This window comes from Aquarana catesbeiana, linkage group LG06 (genome assembly GCF_042186555.1).
Source record: "Aquarana catesbeiana isolate 2022-GZ linkage group LG06, ASM4218655v1, whole genome shotgun sequence".
Taxonomy (NCBI): domain Eukaryota; kingdom Metazoa; phylum Chordata; class Amphibia; order Anura; family Ranidae; genus Aquarana; species Aquarana catesbeiana.
The window spans coordinates 29,512,211-29,525,691 of NC_133329.1; the positions used below are offsets into that span (position 1 = coordinate 29,512,211).

A 13,481-nucleotide genomic window follows, 5' to 3' on the forward strand; every position below is an offset into this window, starting at 1 on the left:
CCCCTTCCTGTTCCAACATAACTGCCCACCAGTGCACAAAGCAAGGTCCATAAAGACATAGATGAGCGAGTTTGGGGTGGAGCAACTTGACTGGACTGCACAGAGTCCTGACCACAACCCGATAGAACACCCTTGGGATGAATTATAGCGGAGACTGCAAGCCAGGCCTTCTCTCCAACATCAGTGCCTGACTTCACAAATGCGTTTCTGGAAGAATGGTCAAACATCCCCATAGGCACACTCCTAAACCTTGTGGACAGCCTTATCCCTAGAAGGGATGAAGCTGTTATAGCTGCAAAGGGTGGGTCAACTCAATATTGAACCTTATATTAGGTTCTAAGACTGGGATGCTATTTAAGTTCATGTGCGTGTAAAGGCAGGTGTCCCAATACTTTTGGTAATATAGCGTATCTGTGGCTGAATGAACTTTAAGCTGGTAGCAGATGGCTTGTAGTTCTCAATGAACTGTGAGGGTGCTGGTGAGCACTCTCATTCCGCGTACACACGAGCACATGACTTTTCCACCGGACTGGTCCGACGGACCGATTCCGGCGGACAATCCGACCGTGTGTGGGCTTCATCGGACTTTCAGCAGACTTTTTTGGTCGAAAATCTGACGGACTTCAGATTTGGAACATGCTTCAAATCTTTCCGACGGACCCGAGTCCGGTAGAAAAATCCGCTCGTCTGTATGCTAGTCCGACGGACAAAAACTGACGCTAGGGCATCTATTGGCTACTGGCTACCAACTTCCTTATTTTAGTCCGGTCGTACGTCATCACCTACGAATCCGTCGGACTTTGTTGTGATCGTGTGTAGGCAAGTCAGCTCGTTAGAAAGTCGGTCGAAAGTCCGTCGTAACTCCGTCGAAAGTCCGTCGGAAAGACCGTCGGTCCTTTGTTGTCGAGAAGTCCGACCGTGTGTACGCGGCATCATAGTTTATTGGCTCTTCCTGCATTTTAGTAACTGTCTGCCCTACCAGAGTTTACTGAGTTTACCGAGTGCCTGCAGGAGCCTGGCATTGCACCCCCTATTCACTGGTCCAATGCTTTACAGGTTACAGTGTTAAAAAATAATAAATGCACATTTTTTACCTGCAAAATCATGCACATTTATTTATTTATTTATTTATTTATTTATTTATTTTTACAAAAAGTGAACTTAGCCTTTAACACTGACTACAATAATGCTCATTAAAGTTATACTTTTTTCCTTGTTTTAAATAGCAATAATGGGGGTTAGAACCCTCTTCAGTTTTTTTTTTTGCTGTCTCTATTGAGGTGGAATTCCTGGTTTTCCAGTCCTAGAATTGTTGAAGAGCTTTTATGCAAGGATCATCGAAGTGAAAAGGATCAGGATGACGCCGATCATGGAGAAAGCATGAAAGGAAGTAGCACCTGATGCCAACGCCATTATTTTTATTCCAGTAGCATTGAAAGTCGAGTTTTCCATCTTCACATCATTGAGTCCTTGCAGAGTTAAGTTTGTTGTTGGAGACGGTTGTCTTGGATGTGGATCTGTTGCATTGAGTTGAGCCCGAGGTGATGGTTTCCTTCCGTCGTAGCAGATGTTAGGCACATATTGCAAAAGCCACGACTGGTAATACTGGACCCTGGTGTAGATTCCGGGAAAATCGGCCCTGGCACAACCTAAACCCCTACTGATGATACCGAGCTGCAACCAAGCCCCTTTCACATTACACACGAGGGGACCACCTGAGTCACCCTGGAAGGAGAAAACACAATATGTAAAATCTACCATCAACTGCCAATGATATCACGGCAAAAGACACGTCGGAATCGGCATCTACAGATGTCACATTTAGCAACAGTTAAAGGATAACTAAAACCCAAAAACCAAAAATGGAATATATTACAGCTTACAGTCCTTAGATGTGGTGGCTGCATACGTTTTTTTTTTCTTCAAACCAAGTATCTTTTCAGCAAATACACAAAAAATACCTGAAGATCTTGAAAGAAATGATGTTGCCTTAACATTTTCTTTGAGGTGCACCAAAGAATATCTTATCCTTCCAATCTACAGTATGGTCTGTAAACTACCGAATTCCCAGTCCCCCCTCCAAATGTAATGGAGATGAAGAGAATACAGATATACTCTATAAAAGAACAAGTGCAGCGCCCAGAACAGTGGATCCCCAACGCAGGCTTATAGAGGAATCCACTACTGGGTGGTCAAGCTCTCCCAAACATCAAAGAACGAATACTGTAACGGAAAGTATAACTGGCAACTCCTTACAAAGACTTTATTGTAACATGAAGTGAGTAAAATATATGGTCTTCTTAAGGATTATCTGGAGTTTCCGGATATACTTTCCGTTACAGATATACACTATATTGTGAAAATATTGAGTTGGCCCACCCTTTGCACCTATAACAGCTTAGACTCTTCTGGGAAGGCCGTCCACAAGGTTTAGGAGTGTGTCTATGGGAATGTTTGACCATTCTTCCAGAAGTCCATGAGGATGCCTGGCTCGCAGTCTCCGCTCTAATTCATTCCTAAGGTGTTCTATCGGGTTGAGGTCAGGACTCTGTGTTGAGGCTTGCCTCGGCCAGTGAGCCCGCGCCATCCCCGTATCACTGTCCACCCAGTCTTCACTTGCTGAAGAGATAGGACACATGTACAGTACATTACCAAAAGTGTTGGGACGTCTGCCTTTACATGCACATAAATTTTAATGACATCCCAGTTTTGGTCCATAAGTTCCTTCACCCCAAATTCGCTCATCCATGCCTTTATGGACCTTGCTTTGTGCACTGGTCCAAATCATTCAGTGGAGGGGGGGATTATGGTGGGGGGTTGTTTTTTCAGGGAATGGGTTTGGCCCCTTAGTTTCAGTGAAGGGAACTCCTAAGGCGTCAGCATACCAAGACATTTTGGACAATTTCATGCTCCCAACTTTGTGGGAACAGTTTGGGGATGGCCTCCTTCATGTTCCAACATGACTGAGCACCAGTGCACAAAGCAAGGTCCATAAAGACATGGATGAGCGAGTTTGAGGTGGAGGAACTTGACTGGCATGCACAAAGTCCTGAGACTTATGCCCCGTACACACGGTCGGACTTTCCGATGTAAAATGTGCGATCTCAGCTTGTTGTCGAAAATTCCGACCATGTGTAGGCTCCATCGGACAGTCTCCATCAGATTTTCCGTCGCACAAAATTTGAGATCTGGTTCTCAAATTTTCTGACAACAAAATCCGTTTGCGCAAATTCCGATTGTGTGTACACAATTCAAAGTGCCACGCATGCTCGGAATCAAGCAATAGAGCCGCACTGGCTATTGGACTTTCTCGGCTCGTCCTACGCGTTGTACGTCACCGCGTTCTTGACGTTCGGAAATTCCGACAACTTTGTGCGACCGTGTGTATGCAAGACAAGTTTGAGCCAACATCCGTCGGAAAAAATCCATGGGTTTTGTTGTCGGAACATCCGATCGTGTGTACGCGGCATAAGAGTGGAGACTGTGAGCCAGGCCTTCTCATCCAACATCAGTGCCTGACCTCACAAATGCGCTTCTGGAAGAATGGTCAAATGTTCCCATAGACACCCTCCTAAACCTTGTGGACGGCCTTCCCAGAAGAGTTGAAGCTGTTATAGCTGCAAAGGGTGGGCCAACTCAATATTGAACCCTACGGACTAAAATTGGGAAGCCATTAAAGTCCATGTGCGTGTAAAGGCAGGCGTCCCAATACTTTTGACAATACAGTGTATAAGGAGAGCAGACTATGGTGACAACCATGGATCCCTCCATAGATACAGTGGAGGTGTGACATAGCCACCCAGGGACAAGAAGTGTGTTAATTGCAGGCTCACCGGGTGAAAATAAAGCAAAAGAAGAAGAAGGAGAACAGAAACAAATAAAAAACAAATGCAGTCACCACATCAAGGACTAGTATGCTGAAATATATTACATTGTTGGTTTTGAGCTTAGATACATTTTAACCACTTGACCTCTGGAAGATTTTAGCCCCTTCATATCCAGGGTATTTTTTGCTTTTCTGCACTGCGCTACTTTAACCGGCAATTGCTGGATCATGCAGCGCTGTACCCAATTTAAATTTAAATCCTTTTTCTCCACACAAATAGAGCTTTCTTTTGGTGGTATTTGTTTGCCACTGGAATATTTTTTATTATATAAGTTGAAAAAATACCAACAATTTTGAAGGAAAAAAAACAATATTTTATACTTTCTGTTATAAAACATATTCAATAAAAAAAATAAAAATCAAAAAATCTAATTTCAAATTTAGGCAAAAATGTATTTTGCTACATGTCTTTGGTAAAAAAAAAAAAAGAAATCCCAACAAGTGTATATTAATTGATTTGTGTGAAAGTTGTAGCATCTACAAACGATCGTATATACTGTATACTGGAATTTACACAGCTATAGACGCTATACTGTAATGGCGGCGCTATTCGGCCGCTAGCAGGGCGCTTTAAACCCCCAGCTAGCGGCCGGGGAAAGGGTTAAAAGCGCGTGAAAAGCGCCGCTGCCGCATCGCTTTGCTGGCGCTTCGGCAGCGCTGCCCATTGATTTCAATGGCAGGGGCAGTTTAGGAGCGATGTATACACCGCTCCCGCACCGCCCCAAAGATGCTGCTTGCAGGACTTTTTTTCCCATCCCGCACTTGGGCTTTCACACTGGGGGGGCATGAGAGGCGCTTTTCAGGTGCTTTATTTTTAGCCCTAAAACGCCTGAAATGCACCCCAGTGTGAAAGGGGTCTAATACAGTGATCAGTGATAATACTATACACTATCACTGTACTAATGACAATGGCTGGGAAGGGGTTAACATCAAGGAGAAATCAATGGGGTTAACTGTGTGCCTAACATTGTGTAATGTGTGCTTCTATTAACTACTGACCCGGCTATTTTTTCTCCCTGCTTTTTCAGGGAGAAGAAACAGCCAGATCGCTGTTCCCTGTGCACAGAGCTCTGTGTGCTTGTAAACTATGATGTATAATGTGTGATTGGACACAGCCATTCAGCTGTCTTCAGCTCAAATTATTGGCTGAAATCTGCTGCCAAACTCGCGTTGTGTCCAATTGCAGCACGGGGGGGGGGGGGGGGCGCACGCCCCTAACACAGAAGGAGGCCATCACGTACATTTACGTGATTGTGCCTGTGCCTGCCACCCACTTGCAGTATATTTACTGTGAGCACTTGGCAGGTAGTTAACCTCTTTGCGTCGGCTGCACGCAAGTATGCAGCCTCTCAGGGGGTGGGCCTTTGCGCCAACCGGCCGCATATTTAGTGCAAATACAGCTGTGCAGAGAGCGCGCTCCTTGGCACACATTTACCGGCGGTTAACAGGAAGCCCCCGATCGCTGCTTGCGATCGGAAGCTTTCCGATCATGTGACCGCCGTTACAGCCAATCGCTGCGGTCACATGGTCATAAACCCCTCCCCCCCACCTCCCAGTATCCTACCCCTTAAAGGGCCAGCTCCAAGGGGTTAAGACCTACATCGCCGAGACGATGGGTGAATTTTTTTGACATACCTGGCAGGTGTCTTTGCCTCCCTGTTTGTAGCCGGCACAGATCATATCTTCCTTAATCAATTGGTAATTCTGATCATAGCCTAAACTGGCTCGATACATCGCTTCACAATTGTTGTTGTTAAGCAAGGCCACCTCCACCATCTGAAGGGTTTTTGGGGGTGGGAGTTTTACTGTATGGAAGCAAAGAGAGGGTGTAAAAATAACCGCAAAGGAAAAAAAAAAAACAAGCAATTTGCAAAACAACCTAAAATGTAAGTTTCTAATCAGAATTTATTTTTTGATAAAAGAATTCTTTACCTTCTTCTTTGATGTTACCCCAGCCTGTAGCCCAACAGAGGGTTCCCTCTGGAAGATGGACATTCTGAGACGGAAGGCAGACAGGACGGATAGAGGCGGTGAAAGAGACCGGTTTGTCAAGTTCTATCAGGGCGATGTCCCCACCCCATCCTTCCGCTACAAAGCCGGGGTGGATGATGACCCTTTTTACACCTCTTTCTACTACATTGGGTCTGCTCAGGTTGGAGAGCTGAAGCACCCCGAGGTACACTTTGTGTTGTGACACATTCAGGGATCTAGAAGGAAAGAAAAAAAAAAAGAGTGATGAGTTGTGGAATGCAGAGACCAGTATACAGAAAATAATAATAAAAAAAAATAAACTACAATCTTCACAGAATCAAATCAACCACAGCATTGTACTGGAGATATCTAGGAGGACCCGTTTTATGGAGTCAAACATGAGTGCTAACTATTTTGGGTTAAAGCAATAAACAGTTGGTTGCTGGAAAGGTAAAGTCAAAGGACCCTAATATAGAAATTTCAAGAGAAGCCCGTAGCAAAAGACTCAGGGCTGGCATGACAGGGTAGCAGGGCCAGCTTGCCAATTAAGGGTTAACTGGGTGTTTTGAGTTGGTCAGAGTAGAGGGGGTGGCCAGAATAGTATGCAGCATAGTTGGGGAGGGGCCAGTGTCCGGTGGTCAGTTGGAGGTCACCGGATAAAGAAACAGCTCCTACCCTCCCGACCTGTTGTCTGTGTTATATTTGGAAAGTTTGGCATCTATTGTTGTAAGTCATAGCAGTTGAGATCTTGGAGGTCTTCTAAAATTAAGACCAGTATGGCATAGCGGGGAACCATCTTGGTATGGGATTCTCGGGTGGATGCCAGTTAACCGAGGTTTAACTGGGCATTTGGATATGGGTGTCAGCGTTGGAAGTTGAAGAGTTGCTATTGTCCCCGAGTCGGCGTGTTGTGACCGGGGACCTGGTGTGTCACGCTGATACGATATAAATTTGGGGTCTTTTCAGTGCCTTCAAAGATCTACAACATGGTTACGATTGATCTGAAAAAAAGTATGGTTTGTAAATAATATGTTTATGGTTTATTGTTCAAAAAATGTCCGAGTATAGCCAAGTTTACTCCAAAAGGGTGTCGTCTGGTTATTTAAGATGGTAAACATAAGAGTAGGGTATGTGCAAAAGTATTAGGCCAGCTTGCATCTGTCTTACCATAGTCATGCAAATTGGAAAATGACCAATTCCCCCGAAACTGTAAATATACCCCCAGTGGTATAATGGATACACAAAATCATATAAGATAAAAATTCTACTTTATTACAACATATTAACATATTTAAAACAGGTTAAGGCTCAGTTCACACTGGTGTGACAAGGGATTCAACTTGTAAGACCCCAAGTCGGATAACATGTGAGGTTCAGTGTTTCCCTATAAGAGCCGTCCCTAAGGAGCAGGGCCATCTGATTCCTCCTGTATTAAAGTATATTGTATTTGTACTGTCTACCCTCAAATTGTAAAGCGTTGCGTAAACTGTTGGCACTATATAAATCCTGTATAATAATAATACTTCCCGAATTAACAAATTTGTCAAAAATTCGATAAAAAACTAATTTGGAATGAAATGAATTGCACATGTCTATTGGTTCATTGGGGGAGGAAAGGGGAGAAGTGCTCCTGGTCGAACCATAAGTTTGCTGTACAGTTTTAGAAGTTTGGTCCCAATTGTATTTCTAATTGCCCATAAGTATTAATTTTAGACTCTTTTTTTCTTTTCTTTTTTAATTCGGATGTTTCTCGAATTAACAAACTTGTCAAAATTCAATAAAAAAACTAATCTAGAACAAAATGAATTGCACATTTTTTTTTAACTACTGCATTCCAGATCTGGAGTCATCAGGACAGAAGAGCATAGATGGTCTTCAAGTCCACGGCTTCCACTAAAATATCGTAAACCAGCCCAGATGTATTATATGTAGAATAAAGAAGAAGTAACAAGGTGCGATCTGTTAAACAGAAGTGTGTTGGGGGAGTCAGCAGGACTTCAGAAGAGCATAGATGGTCTTCAAGTCTAGTTTTAGAAGTTTGGTCCCAATTGTCTTTCTAATTGCCCATAAGTATTAATTTTAGATTCTTTTTTTCTTTTTATTCAGATATTTCCCGAATGAATGAATTTGTCAAAATTCAATAAAAAACTAATTTGGAACAAAATGAATTGCACATTTTTTTTAACTACTGCATTCCAGATCTGGAGTCATCAGGACTTCAGAAGAGCATAGATGGTCTTCAAGTCCACGGTTTCCACTAAAACATCGTAAACCAGCCCAGATGTATTATATGTAGAATAAAGAAGAAGTAACAAGATGCGATCTGTTAAACAGAAGTGTGTTGGGGGAGTATATTGATACAGGATCAGTGGTATCGGTGAAATCCAGAAGTACTTACTTATCAAAGCAGTGAGCAACCAGCAGCACCCAGGACTTAGTGAGTAAGGACCCGCCGCAACGGGGAACCCTTTTGCTCTGCAGGCTGACTTGCCATGGCCATTCTGCCACCTTGGCGTCCTCTCCGTTGACAATCCGGTCTTGTTTGATGAGACCCCCTTGGCCTATTAAAGAAGAGCAACACATTTTCACCACTAAATTTATCAACTTTAAAATACATTTAGAGATAGACAAGGACACATATATCCCTGGAAAAACCATACCGAGATAGTGGACTACATGGGCTAGCACACAAAAGCAAAGAAAAAGAAATCCACACTGCAATACATAGTAGGTGAGGATGAAAAAAGACACGAGTCCATCAAGTCCAACCTACGTAAATACAAATTGACCTCTACTACTGCATGACATGTGAGATACAGTTGCAGTATGTTGGTAGTCAGGTACTTACCTCCCTGCAAGAAGAACAAAACAAATATAAAGTATTTCTGCATTGTGGTGTTGTAGATGGTGATGTGATGGTCTTGCTGGAAGGCCTAGCTGACCATACATTTGACTGATAAAAGTCTAGCTTTTATAGGAGCTGAAGCTGTCAAACTGGTTCTCTTCTTCTCATTGACCCCCCCCCCCCCCCCGTCTCAAGTCACTAATACTCTATTTGGAGGGGGGGGGGGGAATTGATATCCCAATTTTTCACAAAATATTTAGCATTTTACTTATGCCATGTACACACGATCGGATTTTCCGACAGGAAATGTTGGATGTGAGCTTGTTGGCGGTAAGTCCGACCGTGTGTACGCTACATCGGAAAAAAATTGTTGTCGGGATTTCCGCCAACAGATGTTGACTAGCGGGTTCTCAAATTTTCCGCCAACAAATGTGTGTTGTCGGACTTTCGGATCATGTGTACACAAGTCTGTCGGACAAAAGTCCAAAGTACAAACACGCATGCTCGGAAGCAGAAGCGGTCGGTGTTGTAAACTAGCATTCGTAATGGAGAATTAACATTCGTGACGCGGCAAATTATGAAATCTGGAAATGCGGCGCACAATTCTCTTCTTTATTGGGATAATAATGAAGCTGCTTTGCTGGTGATACTGATGGAGTTATTGCAAACAAATTTTCAAAGGCTTTTTTTTTTTCTAGTGATATCAAGAATAATATTATTATGTTTGTTTTTTTTTTTTTTATTTGGGCAAGTTACCACAACACCATTATCCTGTAATTAGATGACTGGTTGGTCCTCATAACAATACGGCACCTCATCCCAATAACTTACATAACAGTGGTCAAGGAGAGACCAAGGGATTATCGCGGTGCCAAGACAGTAATTGATGTATGTATTTCAATTACTGTCTTGGCACCGCGATAATCCCTTGATCTCTCCTTGACCACTGTTATACCATTATCCCGTAGTTTTTAAGATCAAAGATACAACTATGTTGGTGTCCCTTGTCAATTTTACATTGTATTTTTTAAAATGTAACTGCCTACTCCCAAACTGTCATTTGAAGTAAAACAAAAAGCCAAGTATTATTCTACACAATTTTTTTATTGTGCATTAAAAAAAGAAAACAAATAAAATTAGACATGCTATCTGCCGATAGAACTTAACCAAAAAATTCATTCTATGCATCCAAAAATATAGAAAATATAACAAATCAAATCTTTATTATTCAAAAAAAAAAAAAGTAAAAGCAATAACTCCAAGGCCAATAATAAATAACACGTTATCTCCTCCGATTCCGCAACATGTCTGATTGACGAATGTCCGTTCAGAAACGAACTGAAAAGGGCTAAATGAAAAACGCGTAAAGAAAAGCGCGAATCAACCGTCACCAAACTTCTACTAACACAAAATTAGCAGAAGGAGCCCAAAGGGTGGCGCTAAAGAGCTTAAAAAACATGTAGTACGTCACTACGTTCGTAATTGTTGGCCAACATTTGTGTGACCGTGTGTATGCAAGACAAGTTTGAGCCAACGCCCTTCAGACAAAATTCCACGGTTTTGTTGTCGAAAAGTCCGATCGTGTGTATGGGGGGCTTTAGGCTATAAAAAGTTTAGTAGCTCTTTCTTTTTTTGTTTTTTTGTTTTTTTTTTTTTTGTAATATATAGCTATGAATTTTAACAATTAGTATACATAAGTACATAAGGTGGCAGCAAAAGAAAAGATCACATATATGGTAATAATATTGAGTTGTAGTTCCAACATAAGTAGTGCTTTCTTATTAGAAAATATTGGATATTTATTACATTGTATTTAAGTACATGCCGACCACCCGCCGCCATTGTACGTCGCCTCTTTAAAAAGGCTGTAGCAGGCGCGCGCCCTCGTCCCCAGAGCCGATGCGCGTGGCCCGGCGGCCGCGATGTTCGCCGGCCACCCCGAGATCGTTCCTCACAGAGACAGAACGGGGATCTGTCAATGTAAACCGACAGAACCCCGCTCTGTCAGGGAAGTAGAGAGAGATCTAGCTTTTCCTAGTGATCTGGAACAGCGATCTCTCTCTACTCCCTGTCAGTCTCGTCCCCCCCACAGTTAGAAACACCTCCCTAGGGAACACACTTAACCCCTTGATCGACCCCTAGTGCTAACCCCTTCCCTGCCAGTGTAATTTATACAGTAATCAGTTGGCTACTTTAACTCTGATCGCTGTCAATGGTCCCAAAAAAAGTGTCAAAAGTGTCCGATCCGTCCGCCGCAATGTCGCATTCCCGCTAAAAATGCAAAGAACCGTCATTACTAGTAAAAAAAATAAATAATAATAATAAAAATGCCATAAATCTATCCCCTATTTTGTAGACGCCCACAATGTCGCATCTTAAAGGGGACGTACCTGTACGCCCATTTGCCCAGCCGTGCCATTGTGCCGACATATATATCGTCATACGCTGTTCGGCAAGGGGTTAATGCAAAATGGATTTTCTGAGAAATTTAACACAGGAACCTGAAATTAAAAAAAAAAAAAAAAAAAAGCTCTTTGCCGTTTTCTATTTTTTTTTTTTCCCTAAAAATGCAAATACAATCTAATAAATCTTGGAAGACCTTAGGATCAAGAGAAAGTCTTGTTCTTCTTCTTCAAAAAAAAAAAAGACAAAACATGTATTACTTTTGCATCCTGTAGCCTAATAAATAGTTATTACAGTAATAATAAATTATTAATAATAATAAAAAAAAAGAAGTAAAAGCTAATGGAAAAGCTAAAAAAGCTGAAATGCCTAGTAAAAAAAATGATACAACAGATGATAGTTTTCTCTATTGGCTAGTAAAAAAAGTCCAAAGCTTAAAAAAACGCAGCATAAAAACAGGCAAGTCGCGCCAAAATTGCGCATAGAAACGTGCGGGAAAAATGCAAGATAAAACGTGTGAATGCAGCCATGGAAATATCAGATATTAATGCAAAATGAGTTTTCGGAGAAATTTAACACAGGAACCTGAAGTTTTAAAAAATTACTCTTTTGCCATTTTCTATTAGTTTTTTTTTTCCCTAAAAATGAAAATATATCTAATAAATCTTGGAAGACCTTAGGATCAAGAGAAAATCTTGTTCTTCTTCTTCTTCAAAAAAAAAGACAAGACATGTAATACTTTTGTATCCTGTAGCCTAATAAATAGGTATTACAGTAATAATAAATTAATAATAATAATAAAAAAAGAAATAAAAGCTAATGGAAAAGCTAAAAAAAAAAGCTGAAATGCCTAGTAAAAAATGATGCAACAAATGATAGTTTTCTCTATATTTGTTCTTCAAAAAAAAAAAAGAATTATATAAAAATGACAAGATGCGTATTACTTTTGCATTGTGTAGCCCAATGAATTGGTATACAGCCAAAATGTGAAATAATGGGAGGTGGGAAGAGGAGGATGAGCGTTTCTCTTTCTTTTAAGTAAAGCTTTAAATTATGTGGGAATTTTGGTTTGTTGCGAAAATAAAAGCTTATGAGCCAAGTCTTTGGACTTGATTAAGAAAAACCTGTTTCTGATGTAAAACAGGGGTGCATTTCTTTTTTTATTTAAAAAAAAAAAATATACAGCTGCTTTTAAAACCCACCCTCCTAGAAAAACCAGTTTGTTGGTCTGTCAGTGGTCCTCCCTCATTCATTCCATAGAAAACTCCTCAAACCTGTAGAACATCACGGCAGGCTGTAGACCAAAGCAATGACCCAGGGCAATCAAGAAGCCCCCATTTGGGCTCAGGCATTCCTGCAGTTGACGAGCAAGTTCTAATCTTGAATTGTAGAAATTCATCAGATGCTTGTCATCATCAAATGCTTTGATATGTCATAAAAAAAAATCATTTTCTGGCTGTTGACAGCAGTTTGGATGGACTGTAATGCCGCGTACACACGGTCGGACTTTTCGTCTACAAAAGTCAGACGGACGCCGACGGACTAAAGCTGGCTGACAATCCGATCGTGTGTGGGCTTCCCCCGACTTTCAGCTGACTTTTCCCGCCGCAAATATGACGGACTTTAGATTTGAAACATGCTTCAAATCTTTACGTCGTAACTACGCCGGACCCAGAAATCCGCTCGTCTGTGTGCTAGTCCGACGGGCAAAAACCCACGCTAGGGCAGCTATTGGCTACTGGCTATCAACTTCCTTATTTTAGTCCGGTGTACGTCATCACGTACGAATCCGTCGGACTTTTGTGTGATCATATGTAGGCAAGTCCGTTCGTAAGAAAGTCTGCCGCAAGTCCGCCAAAAGTCCGACAAAAGTCCGTTGAAAGTCTGTCGGACAGGCTGTCGGACTTTTGTAGCCGAAAAGTCCGACCGTGTGTACGCGGCATAAGGGACAAGATCATCTGCCTGGGTTCCATTTTTGACCAGTTTGGCCAACTCTTAAAAAAAAAAAGGGCCAAAATTTTTGTTTGGGTGCAGCGTCGCACGACCTCGCAATTGTCAGTTAAAGCGACGCAGCGCCGTATCGCAAAAAAAAAAAATGGCCTGGTCATGAAGGGGGCAAATCCTCCATCCCCCATTCCCCCCACACCATTCCTTTTTTTTTTTTTTCTTCTTCTCTCTACTATTTTTTTTTCCTAACTTTTCTTATCTCATTTTCTTTCTCTTTATTCCTCTTTTATATTTTCTAAAATTACAGGAGTCATTTTTGAAGATAGTTGTGCCTTAATTCCACGTTGATAATGGCCATCAGGGCCGATCCCAGGTGGGTGCTCGGGGTGCAGCGCACCCGGGCGCCACAGAGGTGGGGGCGCTGAAGCG

The 13,481-nt window shown here is 41.9% G+C and overlaps 1 protein-coding gene across 1 annotated transcript; it reads right to left on the reverse strand.

Moving 5' to 3' along the window:
* Window positions 1-1,149: 1,149 nt before the first annotated feature.
* On the reverse strand, window positions 1,150-10,544 carry LOC141147925 (mast cell tryptase-like). Its single transcript, XM_073635083.1, has 6 exons — window positions 10,524-10,544; window positions 8,706-8,709; window positions 8,256-8,418; window positions 5,819-6,093; window positions 5,522-5,691; window positions 1,150-1,725 (listed from the first exon to the last, which is right to left on the reverse strand). Exons 1-6 carry the CDS (start codon window positions 10,542-10,544, stop codon window positions 1,324-1,326), a joined length of 1,035 nt encoding a protein of 344 aa, XP_073491184.1. The 3' UTR covers window positions 1,150-1,323.
* Between the last annotated feature and the right edge of the window lie 2,937 nt (window positions 10,545-13,481).

Coding starts and splice junctions, on each gene's coding strand:
- LOC141147925 (XM_073635083.1), bottom strand. CDS start 10,544: ATGGCGGCGGGTGGTCGGCAT. Junction 6,094..8,255: donor GTTGCTCACTGCTTTGATAA/GTAAGTACTTCT, acceptor CTTTCCTTCTAG/ATCCCTGAATGTGTCACAAC. Junction 5,692..5,818: donor GGGTAACATCAAAGAAGAAG/GTAAAGAATTCT, acceptor GCTTCCATACAG/TAAAACTCCCACCCCCAAAA.